Consider the following 24,940-nt stretch of genomic DNA (forward strand, 5'->3'; position numbering starts at 1 on the left):
ACTGCATTGGTAAAACATCCTCACAAATGTAGAATGCATTGTTCATAGCAGGAATATCCTGTTTTTTTCTGAAGGGATCACCAGCGTGACATGCCATGAAAGTACAGATCTTCAGTATACAGTCAGGGGGAAAAAGTATTTGATCCCCTGCTGATTTTGTACATTTGTCCACTGACAAAGAAATGATCAGTCTATAATTTTAATTGTAGGTTTATTTGAACAGTGAGAGACAGAATAACAACAAAACAATCCAGAAAAACACATGTCAAAAATGTTATAAATTGATTTGCATTTTAATGAGGGAAATAAGTATTTGACCCCCTCTCAATCAGAATGATTTCTGGTTCCCAGGTGTCTTTTATACAGATAACGAGCTGAGATTAGGAGCACACTCTAAAGTGAGTGCTCCTAATCTCAGTTTGTTACCTATATAAAAGACACCTGTCCACAGAAGCAATCAATCAATCAGATTCCAAACTCTCCACCATGGCCAAGACCAAAGAGCTCTCCAAGGATGTCACGGACAAGACTGTAGACCTACACAAGGCTGGAATGGGCTACAAGACCATCGCCAAGCAGCTTGGTGAGAAGGTGACAACAGTTGGTGCGATTTATTCGCAAGTGGAAGAAACACAAAATAACTGTCAATCTCCCTCGGCCTGAGGCTCCATGCAAGATCTCACCTTGTGGAGTTGCAATGACAATGAGAACGGTGAGGAATCAGCCCAGAACTACACGGGAGGATCTTGTCAATGATCTCAAGGCAGCTGGGACCATAGTCACCAAGAAAATAATTTGTAACACACTACGCCGGGAAGGACTGAAATCCTGCAGCGCCCGCAAGGTCCCCCTGCTCAAGAAAGCACATATACAGTGGGGCAAAACAGTTTAGTCAGCCACCAATTGTGCAAGTTCTCCGACTTAAAAAGATGAAAGGCAGGTAATTTTCAGGTACACTTCAACTATGACAGACAAAATTAGAAAAAAAATCCATAAAATCACATTGTAGGATTTGTAATGAATTTATTTGCAAATTATGGTGGAAAATAAGTATTTGGTCACCTACAAACTGGCTCTCACAGACCTGTAACTTCTTCTTTAAGAGGCTCCTCTGTCCTCCACTCGTTACCTGTATTAATGGCACCTGTTTGAACTTGTTATCAGTATAAAAGAAACCTGTCCACAACCTCAAACAGTCACACTCCAAACTCCACTATGTCCAAGACCAAAGAGCTGTCAAAGGACACCAGAAACAAAATTGTAGACCTGCACCAGGCTGTGGAGAATGAATATGCAATAGGTAAGCAGCTTGGTTTGAAGAAATCAACTGTGGGAGCAATTATTAGGAAATGGAAGACATACAAGACCACTGATAATCTCCCTCTATCTGGGGCTTCATGCAAGATCTCACCCGGTGGGGTCAAAATGATCACAAGAACGGTGAGCAAAAATCCCAGAACCACACGGGGGGACCTAGTGAATGACCTGCAGAGAGCTGGGACCAAAGTAACAAAGCCTACCATCAGTAACACACTACGTCGCCAGGGACTCAAATCGTGCAGTGCCAGACGTGTCCCCCTGCTTAACCACTTGCTCCTACCTGGCACGCAGGCGTCCCATCTAGAGCTCTGGAAATGCAAATGCGCTACGCTAAATGCTAATAGTATTAGTTAACTCAAACGTTCATTAAAATACACATGCAGGGTATTGAATTAAAGCTACACTCATTGTGAATCCAGTCAACAAGTCAGATTTTTAAAATGCTTTTCGGCGAAAGCATGAGAAGCTATTATCTGATAGCATGTAACACCACAATGTAATGTAAACAAAATAATTAGCATATTCGGCACTACACAAAACGCACAATAAAATATAAAACATTCATTACCTTTGACCATCTTCTTTGTTGGCACTCCTAGATGTCCCATAATCACTATTGGGTCTTTTTTTCGATTAAATCGGTCCATATATAGCCTAGATATCGTTCTATGTAGACTGTATGATAAACGGAAAAAAGAGCGTTTCATAACGTAACGTCATTTTTTTAAATTCAAAAAGTCGACGATAAACTTTCACAAAACACTTCGAAATACTTTTGTAATGCAACTTTAGGTATTAGTACACGTTAATAAGCGATAAAATTCACCAGGAGGCGATGTAACATCTATAGGTGTCGTCTGGAAAAAAACATGGCCGAGAGAGCTCGACCAAAACATCCGGTCGGAGAACGGAGGGAAGGAGTTCCCTTGAACCGGTTAGACCAAGAATCAATTGCGAATCAAATGACAAGACTCTAGACAACGTGTGGTAGCTGTAGGCGCTGAAACCTCGGTCTCATGTAATTCGGTTGACTTTGAACAATTCCTGGAAGTAAGCGCAAGGATATTTATTTCCATTTTCAGTGATCAGGTTTTCCTGCGCTATTCGATAACTCACGCTCTGTTAAAGTCACAGCCGTGATTCAACCAGTTTTAGAAACGTCAGAGTGTTTGCTATCCACACATACTAATCAAATGCATATACTATATTCCTGGCATGAGTAGCAGGGCGCTGAAATGTTGCGCAATTTTTAACAGAATGTTCGAAAAGTAGAGGGTCGACTTAACAGGTTAAGCCAGTACATGTCCAGGCCCGTCTGAAGTTTGCTAGAGAGCATGTGGAAGAGCGTCTGCTAAATGACTTAAATGTAAATGTAAATGATCCAGAAGAAGATTGGGAAAATGTCATATGGTCAGATGAAACCAACAAATAACTTTTTGGTAAAAACTCAACCCGTCATGTTTGGAGAACAAAGAATGCTGAGTTGCAACCAAATAACACCATACCTACTGTGAAGCATGGGGTTGAAACATCATGCTTTGGGGCTGTTTTTCTGCAAAGGGACCAGGACAACTGATCAGTGTAAAGGAAAGAATGAATGGGGCCATGTATTTTGAGTGAAAACCTCCTTCCATCAGCAAGGGCATTGAAGATGAAACGTGGCTGGGTCTTTCCGCATGACAATGATCCCAAACACAACAAAGGAGTGGCTTCGTAAGAAGCATTTCAAGGTCCTGGAGTGGCCTAGCCAGTCTCCAGATCTCAACCCCATAGAAAATCATTGGAGGGAGTTGAGTGGGAGAACTTGCACAATTGGTGGCTGACTAAATACTTTTTTGCCCCACTGTACATGCCCATCTGAAGTTTGCCAATGAACATCTGAATGATTCAGAGGACAACTAGGTGAAAGTGTTGTGGTCAGATGAGACCAAAATCGTGCTCTTTTGGCATCAACTCAACTCGCTGTGTTTGGAGGAGGGGGAATGCTGCCTATGACTCCAAGAACACCATCCCCACCGTCAAACATGGAGGTGGAAACATTATGCTTTGGGGGTGTTTTTCTGCTAAGGGGACAGGACAACTTCACCGCATCAAAGGGACGATGGACGGGGCCATGTACCGTCAAATCTTGGGTGAGAACCTCCTTCCCTCAGCCAGGGCATTGAAAATGGGTCATGGATGGGTATTCCAGCATGACAATGACCCAAAACACATGGCCAAGGCAACAAAGGAGTGGCTCAAGAAGAAGGACATTAAAGTCCTGGAGTGGCCTAGCCAGTCTCCAGACCTTAATCCCATAGAAAATCTGTGGAGGGAGCTGAAGGTTCGAGTTGCCAAATATCAGCCTCGAAACCTTAATGACTTGGAGAAGATCTGCAAAGAGGAGTGGGACAAAATCCCTCCTGAGATGTGTGCAAACCTGGTGGCCAACTACAAGAAACGTCTGACCTCTGTGATTGCCAACAAGGGTTTTGCCACCAAGTACTAAGTTATGTTTTGCAGATGGGTCAAATACTTATTTCCCTCAAAATGCAAATCAATTTATAACATTTTTGACATGCGTTTTTCTGGATTTTGTTGTTGTTATCATCAATATGATTTACAGTGTGACTGTAGTGTGGCTGTCCTTCCTGTGTGTGGGGAAACATGGTCCTGTGAGGTCTGAATAGCCCTGCCTGTGCATAACCTATATCCCACTCACAAGTGTGAGGAGGGGAACACTGCACACAGTGGTGTGATGTACCTCTTTTATCTCAAGGCGAAGTATCAAGTGCTGTTCTCTTTTCTCCCATTTTCATAATGCAGCTCTGATGTTTTTCTCGCTGTGACACTGACCCGTGTTGCAGGGTATCAGTGTCACTGTCATTACGTCTGGAAGTGTTCCCATGCGAAGTATATGATCAATGAAGCACTAAACCACTTCTCCATGTGCCAAAAGAGCGGGCTTTTCCCGGCTGGCGTGTGAAAAGCCACGCCACATGTGCAGCAGCCCAGAGATCTACAGAAGCCTGTTTTATGTGGTCTGAATCTTTAACGAGACCTAATAAATAGGTGAACATGTTCAAAGTGTAGCTCACACTTTTTTTCAACACAGATGTCTGACTGGGGGAAAGACCGAGGGACACGTGAGAATGATGTCTGAACATATTGGAGTGCAAAGAAGGGAGATGCTAGAACGGCTCCCCTCACCGCAGGGAGCATGCTGGTTGAAGTGCTGCACTCTTTCCTAAATCCTCACTCCCTTCAAAGCACGTCATCTATGACTGGGGAAATGCATGTTTGGGCGACGTAGGGGAGAAGGGAGGTCTAAATATGTTTTATCTTGTACCCAGTGTCACCACGTACTAATTATCTATAATCTGAACAGCAGAAAAGGTTCTTGAACGCTTTGTGCTTTTCTCTAAATTGTTTCTCTACAGGTCTTCTCTAGCCATTTTAATATTTGTCACTTTTTTTCAGTCTTTCCTAATCAAGCAACATGCTTTATCCACGGAACATTGAGTTTGAGAGTGCTTTAATAAGTCTAAAAACAAAGCTGACAAATTAATTCCGCTGCAAGAAGACAAACATGATTTGACTTTACTTTATGAGAAGTGCTCTCCTCCACTTAGCGTTGCTCTAGCTTCTATTGCTTGTGGCTGATTGAAAACAATGGGTGCTCATGGAAAACATCCATTTGATTAGCTAGCAGCTATCTTCCCTGGCTCTTAAGTAGGCATTCAGGGCTGGCGTTTGCCACGTCCTTGTTGAGGCCCATAGAGCCACATGCTGATTCTCAGGTCGACAACCCTGGTCTATTAGCAGATGTCGTAATAAAGAGCTGAGCTGTATTGTGGGAAAGCTCCGTCTATACAGTCTTTTCACTCTTTTGAGAGAAACATAGCCCCCAGGTGGAATCATGCTTCTCAATCGGGTTCCATTGAATCCTAACCAGATTTCCTCTCCCATCTGTGAATCATACAAGTATCTTATTGATAGTGGCTGTATTGTGTCAACAACAGAGGTTGCAATTGGTTCTGCTTTAGTAAATTGCCTTGTGGCAATGTTTGATGCCAAGCTGTTAGCTTCAGATGACTGGAACTGAGCTGAGTGCATGTGTCCTGTATTTCTAGTTGAAGATAAGTTGGAGCATTCAGCAATAGGCAGTGTGATGTTATCTGTTGTTAAATCTCCCTTTTTAAATGAATATTTATCAAAACAGGACTGTAAACATATGCTGGAGCGTAAACAGTTCTGCAGTTCTGATATCATTTTTTCAAGCTTAAGAACAAAGGTTATGGCAGCAAAAAAGAGCCCCTTGAAACGCCGTAATTCAATCGAGCAGCTAAGCCCTGAGTTGTATTAGGTTATCAGTGGCTCAAATCCTCTGTGGCGTGGAGACATAAATCACAAATGCCAGTTCCTATTTACCCCCCTCCTCCCCCCTCCTTCTCCAGTATGTCGACTCTTGTGGTGGTCTGGTGTAGGGGGAGAGGTGGGGGAGGCTTCAGCCCCCAGTAGCTCTGGCATCCCTCATCCTTTCTGGACCAGCTGTGACATTTGTCACATTTCTGTGTAACGTCTTCACCTTACTTCACTGTCACCAGTCGTTCAAGTGGCTACTCAAATGGCTAGCAAGGGCGCTGGCTGTCATTAGACACTCACGCACACACATGACTATCTGGTGCATCTAATGGTAGTTTACTTTTGTTATTATTTGTTTTTTGGTGTTTATAGCTTGAAGAGTTAGATTTTGCTTATGAAATGTCAATGATGGAATGGCATATTTAACTAAATAGTTACGGACGTGTGGGAAAGCTATACATTGGTGCAGCATACTGCCAAAACCCTATCATTCTATACGATGACCACAAACTAAAACTTTGTTCTCCCTTTTATGGCCCCAGATGCTCTATATGATAATTGCCTGTTAGATCCACTTGGTTTGCATGTGATGGTGTGGGAAAAAGAAGATTGGTCTTTTTTCCTAGTTCTGACGTCCTACAATCTAAGCTAGCTGCCCTCAATCTCACACAAATGATCAAGGAACCTACCAGGCACAATCCCAAATCTGTAAACATGGGCACCCTCATGGATATCATCCTGACCAACTTGCCCTCCAAATTAGAGGTTGACCGATTAATTGGAATGGCCGATTAATTAGGGTATTTTTGGGCGCCGATTTCCGATTTATTAAAAATAAAATAAATATTTTTTTTAATACCTTTTATTTAACTAGGCAAGTCAGTTAAGAACACATTCTTATTTTCAATGACTGCCTAGGAACTGTGTGTTAACTGCATTGTGCAGGGGCAGAACGACAGATTTTCCCTTGTCAGCTCAGGGGTTCCAATCTTGCAACCGCACAGTTAACTAGTCCAACGCTCTAACCATTGCACTCCACGAGTAGCCTGCCTGTTACGCGAACGCAGTAGAAGCCAAGGTAAATTGCTAGCTAGCATTAAATGTATCTTATAAAAAACAATCAATCATAATCACTAGTTATAACTACTAATCCAGTTTAGCAGGCAATATGTCATTTCTCTTGCGTTCATTGCACGCAGAGTCAGGGTATATTCAACAGTTTGAGCTTGCCTGGCTCATTGCGAACTAATTTGCCAGAATTTTACGTAATTATGATATACATTGAAGGTTGTGCAATGTATCAAGAATATTTAGACTTAGGAATGCCACCCGTTAGATTAAAAAATTTAACTGACATAATAAACGTTTTGTTTTCGAAATGATAGTTTCCGGAAGGCTCGTATTTCTGTGTGTTATGTTATAATTAAGTCTGATTTGATAGAGCAGTCGGACTGAGCAGCAGCAGGCCGGTAATCATTCAATCAAACAGCACTTTCGTGCGTTTTGCCAGCAGCTCTTCGCAAGCACAGTGCTGTTTATGACTTCAAGCCTATCAGCTGGTGTAACCAATGTGAAATGGCTAGCTAGTTAGCTGGGTGTGCGCTAATACTGTTTCAAACGTCACTTGCTTTTAGATTTGGAGTAGTTATTTCCCTTGCTCTGCAAGGGCCGCGGCTTTTGTGGAGTGATGGGTAACGATGCTTCAAGTGTGGCTGTTGTCGATGTGTTCCTGGTTCAAGCCCAGGTAGGGGCGAGGGGGGGACGGAAGCTATATTGTTACACTGGCAATAATATAGTGCCTATAAGAACATCCAATAGTCAAAGGTATATGAAATACAAATGGTATAGAAACAAATAGTCCTATAAATACTATATTAACTACAACCTAAAACCTCTTACCTTGGAATATTGAAGTCTCATGTTAAAAGGAACCACCAACTTTCATATGTTTTGAGCAAGGAACTTAAACGTTAGCTTTTTTTTACATGGCACATATTACTTTCTTCTCCAACACTTAGTTTTTGCATTTTTAAACCAAATTGAACATGTTTAATTATTTATTTGAGGCTAAATTGATTTTATTTATGTTTTATATTAAGTTAAAATAAGTGTTAATTCAGTATTGTTGTAATTGTCATTATTATAAATAAATAGTTTTAAAAAATCGGACGATTAATCGGTATCTGCTTTTTTGGGCCTCCAATAATCGGTATCAACGTTGAAAAATCATAATCGGTCGACCTCTACGCCAAATACACCTCAGCTGTTTTCAACCATGATCTCAGCGATCGCTGCCTCATTGCCTGCCTCCCTTATGGGTCCGCAGTCAAACGGCCACCCCTCATCACTGGAAAACACTTCTGCGAGCAGGCCTTTCTAATCGACCTGGTCCGGTTATCCTGGAAGGATATTGACCTCATCCTGTCAGAGGATGCCTGGTTCTTTAAAAGTGCTTTCCTCACCATCTTAATTAAATAAGCATGTCCCTTTCAAAAAATGTAGAACCAAGGACAGATATAGCCCTTGGTTCACTTCAGACTTGACAGCCCTTGACCAGCACAAAAACACCCTGGGGCGTACTGCAATAGCTTTGAATAGTCCCCGCAATATGCAACTTTTCAGGGAAGTCAGGAACCAATACGCACAGTCAATTAGCAAAGCAAACGCTAGCTTTTACAAACAGAAATTTGCACCCTGCAGCACTAATTCCCAATGTTTTGGGACATTGTAAAGTCCATGGAGAATAAGATTACCTCCTCCCAGCTGCATACTGCACTGAAACTAGGAAACACTGTCACCACTGATAAATCCACAATAATCAAAAATTTCAATAAGCATTTCTCTACGGCTGGCCATGCTTTGCACCTGGCTACCCCAACCCCGGCCAACAGCTCTCTACCCCCCACAGCAACTGGCCCAAGCTCCCCCGCTTCTCCTTCACCCAAATCCAGACAGCTGATGTTTTGAAATATATTCAAAATCTGGCTCACTACAAATCAGCTGGGCTAGACAATCTGTACCCTCTTCCTAAAATTATTGGCCGCCATTGTTGCAACCCCTATTACTAGTCTGTTCAACCTCTCTTTCGTATCGTCAGAGATTCCAAAAGATTGGAAAAACGGCCGCGGCCATCCCCTCTTCTAAGGGCGAGACGTTCTAGACCCAAACTGTTACAGACCTATATCCATCCTGCCCTGCCTTTCTAAAGTCTTCGAAAGCCAGGTGAACAAACAGATCACGGACCGTTTCGAATCCCACCATACCTTCTCAGCTATAAAATCTGGTTTCCGAGCTGTTCATGGGTGCAACTCAGCCACACTCAAGGTCCTAAATGATATCATAACCGCCAACGATAAAAGACTGTACTGTGCAGCCGTCTTCATCGACTTGGCCAAGACTTTAGACTCTGTCAATCACCGTATTCTTATCGGCAGACTCAGTAGTTCAGTGTGTCAAATCGGAGGGCCTGATTTATGGACCTCTGGCAGTTTCTATGGGGGTGCCACAGGGTTAAATTCTCAGGCAGAGTCTTTTCTCTATATATATCAATGATGTTGCTCTTGCTGCGAGAGATTCTTTGATCCACCTCTACGCAGACGGCACCATTCTGTATACATCTGGCCCTTCTTTGGACACTGTGTTAACAAACCTCAAAACAAGCTTCAACGCCATACAACACTCCTTCCATGGCCTCCAACTGCTCTTAAATGCTAGTAAAACGAAATGCATGCTCTTCAACCGATTGCTGTCCGCACCCGCCCCACCTGACTAGCATCACTACTCTGGATGGTTCTGACTTAGAATATGTGTACAATTTTAAATACCTGGGTGTCTGGCTAGACTGTAAACTCTCCTTCCAGACTCACATTAAGCATCTCCAATCCAAAGGTAAATCTAGAATCGGCTTCCTATTTCGCAAGAAAGCCTCCTTCACTCATGCTGCCAAACGTACCCTCGTAAAACTGACTATCCTACCGATCCTTGACTTCGGCGATGTCATTTACAAAATAGCCTCCAACACTCTACTCAGCAAATTGGATGTAGTCTATCACAGTGCCATCTGTTTTGTCACCAAAGCCCCATATACTAACCACTACTGTGACCTGTATGCTCTCTTTGGATGGTCCTCGCTACATATTAGTCGCCAAACCCACTGGCTCAATTTAATCTGTAAGTATTTGCTAGGTAAAGCTCCACCTTATCTCAGCTCAATGGTCACCATAGCAACACCCATCCATAGCACGTGCTCCAGCAGGTATATCTCACTGGTCATCCCCAAAGCCAACACCTGCTTTGGCCGCCTGTCCTTCCAGTTCTCTGCTGCCAATGACTGGAATGAATTTCAAAAATCACTGAAGTTGGAGACTTACATCTCCCCTCACTAACTTTAAGCATCAGCAGTCAGAGCATCTTACCAATCGCTGCAGTTGTACACAGCCCATCTGGTAAATATCCCATCTGTAAATAGCCCATCCAACCAACTACCTACCTCATCCCCATATTTGTTTTTGTTTTTCTGCTCTTTTGCACACCAGTATTTCCAGTTGCACATCCTCATCTGCACATATCTCACTCCAGTGTAAATTGCTAAATTGTAATTACTTCGCCAATATTGGCATATTTATTGCCTTACCTCCTTACTTCATTTGCACACACTGCATACCTATTGTGTTATTGACTGTACTCTGTGTTGTTTTTGTCGCACTGCTTTGCTTTATCTTGGCCAGGTTGCAGTTGTAAATGAGAACTTGTTCTCAACTGGCCGACCTGGTTAAATAAATAAATAATGGAGGACTGCAGCCCAATTGAATTGTAATCTCAGAAGCTCTGTCTCTCTGCTAACTGTGTGGAATGCCAAGTGGCAGGTGCCTGTTACACTCGCTCTCCTAAGATAATGCTCTCACTAGGCTCACACTGATTCGAAATAGATTTCATTTCTTGAGAGCTGCAATGTATTTTAAGCAGTGTGGGGCTATTTCTCCTACTATGACTGACTGGCTATCTAAGCAGCTGCAGGTGTAAGACCTGGTGAACCTGGTAGCTCAGCACGACACCAGGAGTCATTAAGTATGTTCTGTCTGTGCTGCTGCAGTGTAGTGACATGTCCTTCCAGGGGGGGCGAGATGTCATAAGTCTACAAGGTTGCTTTGTTAGGCTACTCACAGCTTACATATCTGCTTAGAAAAGCTCACATACAGTATAGAACTCTATTTAGAAGCACTGCAGTATTGCACTCACTGTGGATGAATTTGACTTTCATGCGGTGGCTTGGCTGTGGTCCTGACATACCAGCAGACAGATGGTGGGTCCCCAGGCAAGCAGGCCGCCAGGGAGGGTTGGAGGCGGGTGGGCTGGCAGAGAGGCAGGCAGGGAAACTGGTAGGCAGGGAGGCCCCTGGAAGGCAGGTAGGGAAGCAGGCAGGCAGGGAGGCCCCGGGAAGGCAGGTAGGGAAGCAGGCAGGCAGGGAGGCAGGGAAACTGGTAGGCAGGGAGGCCCCGGGAAGGCAGGTAGGGAAGCAGGCAGGCAGGCAGGCAGGCAGGCAGGCAGGGAAACTGGTAGGCAGGGAGGCCCCGGGAAGGCAGGTAGGGAAGCAGGCAGGCAGGGAGGCCCCGGGAAGGCAGGCAGGGAAACTGGTAGGCAGGGAGGCCCCGGGAAGGCAGGTAGGGAAGCAGGCAGGCAGGCAGGCAGGGAAACTGGTAGGCAGGGAGGCCCCGGGAAGGCAGGTAGGGAAGCAGGCAGGCAGGGAGGCCCAGGCAGGCAGGGAAACTGGTAGGCAGGAGGCCCGGGGAAGGCAGGTAGGGAAGCAGGCAGGCAGGCAGGCAGGGAAACTGGTAGGCAGGAGGCCCGGGGCAGGTAGGGAAGCAGGCAGGCAGGCAGGCAGGCAGGCAAACTGGTAGGCAGGGAAACTGGTAGGCAGGGAGGCCCCGGGAAGGCAGGTAGGGAAGCAGGCAGGCAGGGTGGCCCCGGGAAGGCAGGTAGGGAAGCAGGCAGGCAGGGTGGCCCCGGGAAGGCAGGTAGGGAAGCAGGCAGGCAGGCAGGCAGGGAAACTGGTAGGCAGGGAGGCCCCGGGAAGGCAGGTAGGGAAGCAGGCAGGCAGGCAGGCAAACTGGTAGGCAGGGAAACTGGTAGGCAGGGAGGCCCCGGGAAGGCAGGTAGGGAAGCAGGCAGGCAGGGTGGCCCCGGGAAGGCAGGTAGGGAAGCAGGCAGGCAGGGTGGCCCCGGAAGGCAGGTAGGGAAGCAGGCAGGCAGGGTGGCCCCGGGAAGGCAGGTAGGGAAGCAGGCAGGCAGGGTGGCCCCGGGAAGGCAGGTAGGGAAGCAGGCAGGCAGGGTGGCCCCGGGAAGGCAGGTAGGGAAGCAGGTAGGCAGGGAGGCCCCGGGAAGGCAGGTAGGGAAGCAGGCAGGCAGGGTGGCCCCGGGAAGGCAGGTAGGGAAACTGGTAGGCAGGGAGGCCCCGGGAAGGCAGGTAGGGAAGCAGGCAGGCAGGGTGGCCCCGGGAAGGCAGGTAGGGAAACTGGTAGGCAGGGAGGCCCCGGGAAGGCAGGCAGGGAAACTGGTAGGCAGGGAGGCCCCGGGAAGGCAGGCAGGGAAGCAGGCAGGCAGAGCCTCGTCTCTGATGGTCCCCTCTCTCCATGTTCCCTTACTCCTCCAGCTGGGTTGCATTAGTGCAGTGTGGCGGGACCGTTACAGAGAAGGGGTAACTCCCAAAAACACTCAGACTAATTGAACCCCTCCTCCCAAATACTTTTTTAGATGTGGCCCAAGGCAGGGGAAAGTCAACACCCAAGTAGTGTGGTAACTGCCAACTTTTACTTTCATTTGCACTGAGTTGTTTGCTTGTTTCCCCTAAATAATGTTTTACTGAATAATGGATATGGAACTGTTAGATTGATGTGGAGAAATATCAAATGGAATGTAGGTTGTCCATTCCATTGCTTCTTTTCTATGTTTTTTTAAAGGCTGTTTCTTGGCATCTTAGGCAGAGAAATCGCTGTCGACACATAAATTAAAATCTCTGGAGAAAAAAAATAGTTCTAAAATATGAAAATCTGGTGGGGTAGCTAGTACTAAGCGATAAGGAGAGCTAGTGGGAGGCAGGACGCTGCCATCCAGGACCAGCCTCGGTATCATCCTCTGCTTCAGGCTCCAGAGGACAAGCAGAAAGGCTCTCCTCTCTCCCTCAGCAGCAGCAACATTACCACATGCTAAAAAGAGCTTTCGTCGGCTGACTGAAAAATGATTTGAGCGAACAAGACCAGTCACAGGGCTAAATATACAGTATGTCTGGCTTGATTGCAATGTTCTTTTCCACTTTGTTTAATACATACATCTTTTTTTGGTCCCTGGTGTTTGATGACAGGACCACACAATAATATAATGTTTGTGGGCACGGCAACCATCCGCTGTCAAGCTAGCTACAGCTTTGTGGCAGTACGCTAACACGGGAAAGGTGTCGAATGAGGACGTAGAGTAGAACTGTCCTACTGACAGGTATCGTGCCCTCTCTGAGGAGGGCACTGACATGAGTCGTTGAATATCTACTTTCATATACACTAAGATATAGTAAGTATGGGGTTAAAGGCATGCCAGTCATAAGGCACAGTTTCCTTTGAATTACTAAACCAGGCTTTCTCTGCTGGGTTTACCACGTGGACAAACGGACGCCTCCTGGCGTACACTGCTGCCTGCCCTACAGAGGCAGCTTAATGCACTGAGGTTCTCTCACTTGCTCTCTCCCACATGGAATGTGTTCAGTCAGACTGGCTGTGAGTACACACTCCCTTGTTTTTGTCAGGATGACTTAGTATCTGGTTTGGGCTGTGCTACTGTATTCATATGGACACAGACCGAAGGTGGTATATAGTGTGAAGTGGATAAAGATACTCCATGTGAGGGGAAACATGTAACTTTTGAATACTTCAGGGACATCTGTAACCTGACTGGCTGAATTGAATTAAAGTTGTGCGGGAGATGTATTATATTTGTGGCAGAAAAACAAGCCAAAAGAGTGTTTGCATTGGATGCATTTCCTCTTTTAATATCACTTAAGAAAAACAGAGGAGGAACCCATAATTACGCTGTGGCAAACTAGTCCTACTTATGTTATGTCCCGAAAACGGACGGAAAAGCAGGAGGCAGGCCATCGGTGTATACCACACTGTGGCCAGTATGAAGCACATTTAATTTAATTTGATTTTAAAACCTGTCTAGTGACTAATCTACCGATTCGTGTAGGTGATCTGTTGGAGCATATGCCCTTCCTCCTATAAATCATCCTCTCCTCTTATTGCATCATCCAATGTGATATTTTCACTCTTTAATGCGTTGCACTTTGAAAGGTTTCAGTTTTGCACATCGTATCTTATCTTGTTCAGTGAAATCAAAACTGGATCAGACGGAGAAGGACGGTGCTTTCCCAGGTGGTGTGAAAACCTGGAGTTTGGGGAAATGCTTTAGATAGAGATCGTACTGTACTGGATTCCTCGGTTCCCCCTTAAAGTCCCTGCCTGGGAGGCTTGGCAGGTGTCTTCCCCTGTGGGCTGTACTCCTGAGAAGGGTGTGGAGGAAGGGCTGTGGTTGTGTTTAAGGACAGTTGGTTGGTTGGTCGGTACAGCCATGGCATGCAGTAGTCTAGTTCACCCTAGGATTGCCCAGCTTTGTCCACTAGATGACTGAAGAGCTTATTTAGAATGAGAAAACCAACCTCTTCCTGCTAATGTATGACTCATGGGGTGTAGTGCCAATCGACTCCTTTCCTGTGTGTGCGTGTGTGTGCTTGACTGCGTGTGTGTGATTGTCTCTGCAAATGTGTCCTGTGTGTGCTTGTCAATGTACAGTATGCTTGTCTGCACATTTTGTGTGTGTGTGTGTGTGTGTGTGTTGACTTAGTCAGGGTAGGTCTCAGTTGAGTTGTTTCTCAGTTTTTGGACCCAGGATCCCCCCACTCCTCCAGTCCGTCTGTCTGCCCGCTGAGTGAACAGATTGGCACCACTATTGATTCTGAAGAGTCCCAACTGAAGATAACCCATGTTTTTTTCCACCTACTGGTACTGGTATTAGCCAGTCCAACACCCCTCTGGTCCAAACCCCCTTTGGTCAGCCTCTCTCTTTGGAGTCCCTGTCCAACATGGCAGATGGGAGAGAACTTGAAATATTTACTTTGTTATCTGGAAGAGAATTCTGTATGTGAAGGAAACAGTTTTCTTGGGCCTCAGGAAATTGCCCTGGCCAGAGATTCTGAAACTGTGTGTGGACAGTAATTTTGATACCCTAAGAGTTGGCTGTATTTCTGGGGCTCAGGACAGGATGTCCACTTAATTGCCAGCTTCTGCAAGACATTCTTAGTAAAGAGAGCAAGACTGCAATTAGCCATGGCTCGCTGCCAAATCCCTGTACATCTGCAGAATTGTTTCTCTTTAAGACAGTTTACCAGTTGTGGGCTGTCCTTTTTCTCCCCGCTTTTTGAAAAGCCGGCACTGTCAGAGTGCCACGGTATAATTAGACGTAGCAGGGAGCATGAAGTCTAAAGAGGAGATGGTGGAACTGAGACATACGGAGGAAGAGACTGTTATTTATGTCTCTCTCGCTCTTAATCTTCTGTCTGGGTGTTGTGACGTGTGGAGATCACATGTTCCTGCAGAGCCCAGACGGGTACCATCACTAATACGGTCACCTCCACTCCTCTCCTAAGGTTCCAGTTACATTGCAGAGGCAGGAGATGAGGAGAAAATGTAACTCCCTGGGCTCCGGAATGTGTTGTGGTTTTAAACAGAGCAGTTAAATGTATTCTAAATCTTTTCTCACCTACTCTCATCCCCTTCCTCCCTCCCTCTCTCCCTACAGCTCCTTATCCTGGATGACTATGCAGACCCGTTTGATGCGGAGCAGGACGGGGGGACCCAGGCCACCACTGAGAAGGTGACCCAGGCCAGCACAGAGAACGATGGCTACATGGAGCCCTATGAGGCCCAGAAGATGATGGCAGGTAGATCAGTACTCTGTTCTCCCCTGGGCTCTTCAAACCTCGGCACATTACATTTGACATTTTAGTCATTTAGCAGACGCTCTTGTCCAGAGTGAGTAGTGAGTGCAGACAACTTTGTTAGTTATCAGTTGCCACCTTCATTCGTCTTTCCAGACGTTTGGGAGATGGGACTCGTGTATCCCCCTGGTCAGCCGTTGAGGACTTGTGGCTTTGTAATTGGACCGACTGCCTGGCTGCCAGAGAGCTCAGTCCTACCCTAAATGTTCCCGTGACCCTGGGTGGGTGCCCTGACCGGGTGCTGTCAGCCAGAGCCAGCTGAGCCCGAGGGCAGAGGCGTCACACTCTGAGGTAACATGCAAGGCAGAGCAGAGCAAAGTTTAAAAAAAATATAAGCAGTGCAAAGCAATGCTACCCTCTACCTCTTACTAACTCACTCTAACTCACCTCTCTGTTTGGGTTTAGTGTGGCGTTTAATATGACTGCTAGCACACCGTATTTGTTAGTCAACTGTCTGGTACCTTGGATTAGCCTTCCATTCAACCTCAGCCTCTCTGTGGAATTACATGTCTAGTAATGCATCTTAGCCTTCATCATGTCTGTATATGGAAGCTGCTTCTTTGTTGAGAAATAATTAGCATGTCACTTCACCATATGTCACTTGACCTTATGTTTGTTGGCTTGCCACTAATTGACTTGGTCAGATGGCCATGTGGCATGCTACATGACAGATGCGGTAGACCACAAAATGATTTTGTGGAGAGCTGGGTATCAGAAATACAATTAAATGCAGTTGTTTTGCTCTTAAATAGACAGAATACATTCTACTGGCAGATGGGTAATGTGAAAACAACCTCCACAGCAAATACATCTTCAGGAAAGACAGGCCTTTAGATGTATTTTTTCTTTGAGCTAGTCATGTTCGTTGACAACCGTACTGCTCTGAAAGAAGACATGGATTTGAGACAACAATAGCTCTGCTAACGCTAGGATTCAGCAGAAACCCTACTCACCACAACTTTGTCAAAATGAACATGATTATGCAGTGTGCGAGGACAGAACAACATCAACAAAGAATGAAGAAAACAAGCACAGAATTCCAAGATATGTAAAGGAGAATCTTGCGATTAGCATATTCCCTCACTGAACATTCTGGGGCTTTGGACCAGTCACTAAGTGGTCTGTTCCATTAGGGATGTCAAGGCTCAGAAGACGAGGCGTTTTTATAAGAGATTAGAAGGTCCTGACCTCTCCCATGTTTGGTTCCATCTTCCTCCCCCCCCGTCCCCGTCCCCGTCCCCTCACCCGCCCTCTCTCCCCAGTGTAATGGCAGAACCACTTTACTGTGGCCATCCCTCCCCTCTTCTGCTCCATATGATGACAAGCTAGGACTTAATGGCCCTCCTGACAACCTCTCGCCTTCATCAGTTTCACTGGTTTGACCTTCAACCCTGACCATTTCTCTCTGCTGGATAGTAAGGTTTAAAACCTCTCTAGGCTAGATGGGAAGCTACCGTCCCACCTGACCAACATCCAGTGAAAGTGCAGGGCGCCAAATCCAAACTACAGAATTGTAAATATTTAACATTCTTGAAAATACACATGCAATATCTCAAAATAAAGCTGATCTTCTTGTTAATCCAGCCACGGTGTCGGATATCAAAAAAGCTTTACAGCAAAAGCAAACCATGCGATTATCTGAGGACAGCACCCCATTAAACAAACACAGACGATCATATTTCATCCCGCCAGGCTCGACACAAAACTCAGAAATAACGATATAATTAATGCCTTACCTTTGAAGAGCTTCTTCTTTTGGCACTCCAATATGTCCCATAAACATCACATTGTTCTTTTGTTCAATTCATTCCGTTATTATATCTCCAAAATGTCCATTTATTTGGTGTGTTTGATCCAGATAAACACCGGTTCCAACTAGCGCAACATGACTACAAAATATCTAATAAATTACCTGTAATCTTTGTCCAAACATTTCAAACAACTTTCCTAATACAACTTTAGGTATTTTTTTAACGTAAATAATCGATACAATTTAAGACGGGATAAACTGCATTCAATAGCGGATAAAAACAAAGTGGAGCAAGCTTTCAGGTCGTGCACCCCAACCAAATCAGTACACTAGACTCGACCCTCGTTCTGAACAGCCCTACTTCTTCATTACACAAAGGGAAAACATCAACCAATTTCTAAAGACTGTTGACATCCAGTGGAAGCGATAGGAACTGCAAGCAAGTGCCTTAGAAATCTAGATCCACATAGATTCATTGAATGCTCTGTCACTTCAACAAACAAAATATTCCTGGATGGTTTGTCCTCGGGGTTTCGCCTGCAAAATATGTTCTGTTATACTCAGACATCATTCAAACAGTTCTAGAAACTTCAGAGTGTTTTCTATCCAAATCTACTAATTATATGCATATCCTAGCTTCTGGGCCTGAGTAGCAGGCAGTTTACTTTGGGCACTCTTTTCATATGGATGGGAAAATACCGCCCCCTAGCCTAGAGAGGTTAATGTGACTAGAGACTTCTGGTTTATGGTCATAACCCTGCCAGGCTTCTGCTATAAAGCCCTTTTTTTGCATTTGAATTGGAAACCTTATATTTCCAATCAACAAGGTTGATAGGAATGTGGATTGCGAGCAATCAGAGTAATCAAGCAATCACATTGTAAGACATAATAACACAGCACGAACAAACTTTACATCAGTAAATATCTGTATGAATGTCCTCGGTGTGTAACTCATGTCTGTGTACGTCGTCAGATCTGCATCAGATTGGAGATCCTTTTGACATACATTTACTAGTCCAACACTTACATTTTCTCATTCATCAGAAGAAGATATCTGCCACGATTAATAAAGCTCCCTGTCTGTAAGGATCATACAGTTTTACTGACGGCCATGTCTATTTCTGCTGTGTTCAGAGACTGTTCAGAGGCGTATTCCTTGTAGTTTATTCAGTTGATTGCCAGTTCTAGTTTTGCTGTTGTTTTGACAGAGCTGTCAGGGAGCATTTGAAATGATGCTGTTTTCTGGATTTATTCAGCCCACTTCTGCCATCCTGTTGATAACGACAGTAAACTAGCAGAGCACTGAAGGACGGATTCACTGTGATTGTTTCATCAAGCAGGTGTCAAATAGGAGACTTTGATTTATGCATAGGATTACACTGGATTACACTGGCTGGTTGAAATGTCTGTATTGGCCCCATTCTTTGTATTCTGTCTATGGACAGTGTAATTACTATGTTCCCCCTGATTGACCAATGTCCTGCCAAAGCTCTGGCAGTGTTGAGCATATTTGTCAGGCTAGCGTCCTACAATTCTGTGGCAGGAGAGGGAGACGAGCCACTGCCCACACCTCTGCAGTATGTCAGTGGAGGGATTTACTGGAGTGAGGCCTGGTCAGAAATTCTTGTCTCTCTCTCTGTCTGTCTTGTCTTGTCTGTGTTCAGGCTGAAATAGATTTTCCCCGGCAGTGTTACTGTCCACTGGTACTGGACCTCACTGATGTGCATCGACTGGCTGTAATACTCAAATCAACAACTCTCCTAGCTCTCCTATTTATGGTTTTCCGACAGAGCACGTCTTTAATTCACACCGACCACATTTATATAGACTGTTGAAGAGCATTGGGCTTACCGCTACATAAAAGCGACTGTAATGTTTAAACCTTCAGAGGCGTGTGAATTGTAGTTTCATATAAAATGTGTATCTAATTAACTAGAGGCACTGGATCATTGATAAATCAGACTGGTTTCTATTAATATTGGTTTATCCCCCCCCCCTCTGCTTGTCGATTCCAGCCAAAAATGCAGTCTCAGGTTTCTCCATAGATTCAATGTGTCTGTACCACTCAAACCCGGAGTCTCTTCACGCACTAGACTCACAGCCATACAGACTCACAGGAACAAACTTTTGAAGAAAAGTTTGTCTGAGATACATCTCAGAGTTATACAGTTTATTAATTCAACTTGAAAATGACAGTTTTGACACACAATTACTACAGATAGAGAAAGAGAACATAGACAATACCGTAACTGAAATCAACAGAGCATGTTTAAGCGCAATTAATTAGCATTATTCATTTGTGTAACTAAGCACTAGCACGGATGTCTTTATTAATGACATCCTGTTCGAGAGTAGTTGACTTGAGTTTAACTTTAGTTGGGTTTGAAGTTTTAGTTAGGTCTAGGCCGATTTCTCACAGGACCAGAAATGCACTTCGCTGCATGGTGCATCATGCTAGCTTTTTTTCTACAGAAGAAAACGTGGCCATTTCTCAGCACAGTCCTCGTTCCATCCTAGATGACTATTAGGCTGTCGACTCGCCCAGTACCCAGTGGGAAGCGGTGTGCCATCCACCCAATTCCAGATCCTCTCTTCATCTCTGTCCGTCAGACCAATCCAGACTTCCCAGAATCCGTTTACAAATACCTGTTCCTCTCTGCTGTTTATGATCCCCAGGTCAGTTCCTCTCCTCAGACAGTCCCACCTGCTCTCCTCCCAGTTTCTCTTCTCAGTAGAGATGTAGTACCAACTGGATTTAAAAACGCCTCCATCCCAGGCTTGTTCAACTCCAGTACAGGGAGCTCTGTCTGAAGACCGTCTTTCTCAACCTGTAACTGGTCTTTTACTTTGGTCATGTTGATGTAGCTAGTCTCTGAAGAGTCTCTGTAGAGGAGACTCGGGGTGATATTGAGAGTGATATTGAGAGTATCTTGTAGGATACACATCAACCCAAGACACAAAGCAGCCAGTCTGTACAGTCGTCTTCTCCCTGGGGTGGTAGACACCACTTGGTTGTTTTCTGTACTTCGGGTCTTCATGTGTACATCCAGTCTCATCCATTCAGAACGGCTTTTGTATGCCTCATTGTGTTCACCATCAGATTCATCATTTCCTGCACTGACAAACTCTGCCAACTCCAACTATGCCTGTTAGTCTTATTCACTTTGAGATACTAGTGTGTGTTTGTTATGGTGTGTTTGCCCAACTCTAGACCGTTCTGAATGTTCTTTTTCGATTCCTTCTTATAACCACGAGGACAGGAAACTGTCACACCATTGCGGCCGTGAGCATGTAGTGGTTTGAATGTTTCCATGCCACCTCTGATGCTAGCTTGTGCCTTGGTTTCTGTGCTCAGTGTGTCTCCAGAAACATACTTCGATAACTCTAAGCCCTTTACATTGTATTGGTAACTTAACTCTGCTTTCATTTCAACGTTGTGTTCTATATTTTAAATGGCTATACCTCTGCTGCAGGATAAGTAGTTTTAACCTCTATTGTCTTCAACAGACGACGGGACCAAATGTTTTGTTCATTTAATGGCCTCGTGAGTTGTTGATTCTTTAGCATTTAGGAATCAGATTGATAATTGCGTAGCACTAAACACTGAGCAAAGACATTTGTTGTTTGCCTCAAGTGATTGTTTGTTATAACCACTTTTAGGAGTGAGTGTACATTATTACAGTCCTTGTTTTTGTAGTTTGTCTTTAGTTTGTGATTTCATGGGTTTTTGGGTAAAATGGTGATGACTAATTCTGAAGTGGGCTAATAAGAAATAGCTGTTTGCTGGATTTGTAATGCCATAATCCTTTTGTTTGACTTGTGCGACACACACACAGTGTGAAATGTATGATGTGTGGCCTAGGATAAAGAGTAGGTTATTACACAGGCATTTTTCTAACGGTTACGCTGACAGAGGTGTGTGTGTGTGTATAAGGTGTAATCCAGCCCTCTCCCTGGAGTCTCCCCATCTGATTTATGAACCTGCTGGAGGTGCTTGTCATGACTTACCAACCTGTAAAGTCTGATCCATAATCCTCTCTGTTTTTACTGGCTTTGGCTTACAGCAGGGCCTGCGGAAGTCTGCAGAGATACTGTGTGTGGTGTGTGTGCTTTTGTGTGTGTGTGTGTGCTCGTGTATGGGCAAGCCGTGCAGCAGACCCCACAGTCCCACGCATGTGTGCGCACACACACACACACACATTCTAAGCTATCAGCTGGGCCATTCTTCACGTGCACCTCCACCAGCTTATTACAGATGGGGCTGCCGGAAGACGGAATTATCATATTTTGCGGATTCACTTTTCCTCTTTCCTCTCTCCTTTCCTCTCTGTTATATTGTTGTATTTGTTGAGACTTGCAGTCAGGGCCATGCAGACAGAGAGGGCTGTGTGTATACTGCAGGGCTGTACTCTTCAGGCCATTTCTCAACGACTCCAGTAATAGACGTGACACTCCCTGAGTGTGTGGACACACACACACACACACACACACACACACACACACACACACACACACACACACACACACACACACACACACACACACACACACACACACACACACACACACACACACACACACACACACACACACACACACACACACACACACACACACACACACACACACACACACACACAGGGGCCCATCCTTCCCAGCCCAATCCGCCAGCCATATGAGATGTTTCCCACAGTGTGTGGGAGGCGTTGTGCAAACAACCGGCATGACTGGGCTGTGATGAGCCAACACAGGCAGCCGTGTCCAGTACCCACCACCACCCTGAACCCTGGGCTGCTACAGGGCCAAGCCACATCACCTCAGGTGAGGAGAAAACAAGCCCCTGGGCCTAAGGACCATGACAGAACTGAGTCTCTGTGGTGAATTTACGACACACTGTCACAACCAAAGCAGCCTCACTGTACAGTGTGTCTTTCCGGATCATTTCATCCTCACTTCCCAGTCATACCCACCTAGTTATCTAGTGGACATTAACCCACGAGTACAGCAGAAACCTTGGCTTTTTCCACCACACTAGCTGACTCATGGGAGAGGAACCGCAGTACCTGCTTTCACCTACAGTTCATAAAGCTCCAACTGGAACATGCTCAAATCGCTCACTCAGTGCTGCTGGGAAAAGTTTCCTAATGCTGGCACTAGAGCATCCCATGCCAACCAGATGTGTTGTGGTTCCTACTTTGGGATATTAATCCAATTACTCACCATACACACACACATTATGGCGTGGCTTACTACTACCCACTCAGCTCTATGGAGGAGGAGGGCACTGTTTTATAGCCAGAGATATTGCTGGCATGGCAATATGTCAGACTGGGATATCTGCATATTGCTGGGTGTTTCCCCACAGTACATCTCTACCTGTGGCTTTATTTATTGGGCCACTTACAGGGGAGAGAAAGGAAGAGCGCTATGCAGAGTAGTTTCCAGTAGCTTTTTCATATGGGGGGAAACTGACTCAGGGCTATGAGAGCTAGACTAATACATGTGCCGGCACATTTCTTGGCCCGTAAGCTGGTTTTGCTCCGAGGTGAAACTTGAGGTATATCCTGGACATGTACAGACAGTGCTAAACTCTTGAAAGGGGGATTTTCTCAGCTTTGCACTGTGATGTGTTCTGATTGTATGGAAATGGGGATTTGAGTGTATCCTTGTTTTCTGATTTCACGGTGTTATTTTGTCATGATCCTCTCCTCCAGAGTTTGACATTGCGGTCTTTTTATGGGTGTCATGCAAAATGTTGAGAGCTTGTCAGGATAATTGTCTTGCCGGTACAGAGGCCCTGGTACTTAAAGTACACAGCTGTCACAAATACAAGGCTTTCTTTCTTCCTGGTTTCAGACTCGACCTGTAGTGTAGAAAGGGTTAATGCTGCTGTGCCTGTGTAGTCCACCGTTCTGTGGCCTTGGTGCTGAGGGCTAATTTAGTAAGGCCAGGGAACAGGAAGCGTGGGAGGCGGGAGGTGAGGGACAGAGCGGCGTCCAGGCAGAAGGACTGACGACTTATTGATGAGGAGAGGGGTCTCGCGCAGGCAAGCCGTTAACCCCCCCCCCCCAGCCAAGCCGTTAACCCCCCGCCCCCATCCCCACCCACTCACTTACTGTCGCTGACTCCATGTGCTGTTCTATGATTTTATACACGGCTGTCCATCCATTTAATATCCACCATGGCATTTACGTTGAATCCTGGTGGAGAGATGACATTATAGTGGTAGTCTCTTGGTAATGAAGGGTGTAGGTTTCCATCAGGTACTGTGGATTAGATCCTGATGTCATAGTTGGAGACATGACATTATAGTGGTAGTCTCTTGGTAATGAAGGGTGTAGGTTTCCATCAGGTACTGTGGATTAGATCCTGATTCATTTTTATACATAAGCAACTTGAGCCAATGATCAATCCTTCAACAGTGACATTTTGGATTTCCACAAGCTCCATCTACACCTGCATGTGTTCAAAAGGACAGTCCTGTGTCGTTTCCTAGAGTGGATCTCTTGGTTTGGACTAGAGCTGTGACTGTCATTACATTTTGGATTTCCACAAGCTCCATCTACACCTGCATGTGTTCAAAAGGAAAGTCCTGTAACGTTTCCTAGAGTGGATCTCTTGGTTTGGACTAGAGCTGTGACTGTCATTACATTTTGTCAGCCGGTGATTGTCAAGAAAATAACTGCTGGTCTCATGGTAATTGATCGTTAATTAACATAAACACGTTTAGCATCTCCTGGCTTTCACGCATAGCGTCCAAACTACTGATGCAGACCTTTGGAACATGTATAATAAATCCATGTAATATAGCCTAGACCTTCACAATAAATCCAGTATTTAATTTAGACAGATCTAAAGAAGCATGATATGAAGAAAATGTAGTCTATTTCAGAAGAACAGAATAGCAGTTGTCCTTATGTTAGGCCCTGATCTGGTTATGCCATATGGCTGTGGGCTACACTAGTTCATTTAGCAGATAAGATTTGGCTTAGAATTATTATTATTGTTTTATAGTATGAAGAATACAATTGGACATAGCTGAATCAAACTAGAAAGGATATGTTCTCCAAAGGATTTACGAGGGAGTTCACACGTGCGGCTGTTCTATGTTGATCGGTTAACAATGAAACAGTTGTGATACAACGGTTGGGCTACATATTTAGATTTGTAATACTTTCTAAGGCTGCATGATGAGACTTTAATAATGATTTGAATAAAGTAACATAAGGCATGAGCTCTGCTTTGTTATAGTGCAGGCTGCACACACTTCATCAGTCTCTCATTCATAATTTGACCAACACTTGATAATGCCTTGAATTTCCCGGCGGCATCCCCCTTGTGTGGCTGTAATGCCTCCTAAAAGAATCCATGCCTTCAGTGGCCATTGGGCTGTATATAATAATTATTATTCCCTTATTCCGGCTGCTAATGGCCTTGCCTCGAAGCACCTCTTACTCACATGGCTCTCTCAGATCTCCATTCTTATT

General features: G+C 45.0%; 1 protein-coding gene across 8 annotated transcripts in view; it reads left to right on the forward strand.

Moving 5' to 3' along the window:
• The window catches only part of LOC124035785 (SH2 domain-containing adapter protein F-like), a 127,409-nt gene that overhangs the window by 12,138 nt on the left and 90,331 nt on the right, over nucleotides 1–24,940 (forward strand). For all 8 annotated transcript variants that reach the window (XM_046349501.1, XM_046349506.1, XM_046349504.1 and 5 more), the window contains exon 2: nucleotides 15,505–15,646. In XM_046349501.1, the coding sequence (XP_046205457.1) occupies nucleotides 15,505–15,646 (142 nt within the window). The remainder of the gene's footprint in view (nucleotides 1–15,504; nucleotides 15,647–24,940) is intronic.

This window comes from Oncorhynchus gorbuscha, linkage group LG05, assembly GCF_021184085.1.
Source record: "Oncorhynchus gorbuscha isolate QuinsamMale2020 ecotype Even-year linkage group LG05, OgorEven_v1.0, whole genome shotgun sequence".
NCBI lineage: Eukaryota > Metazoa > Chordata > Actinopteri > Salmoniformes > Salmonidae > Oncorhynchus > Oncorhynchus gorbuscha.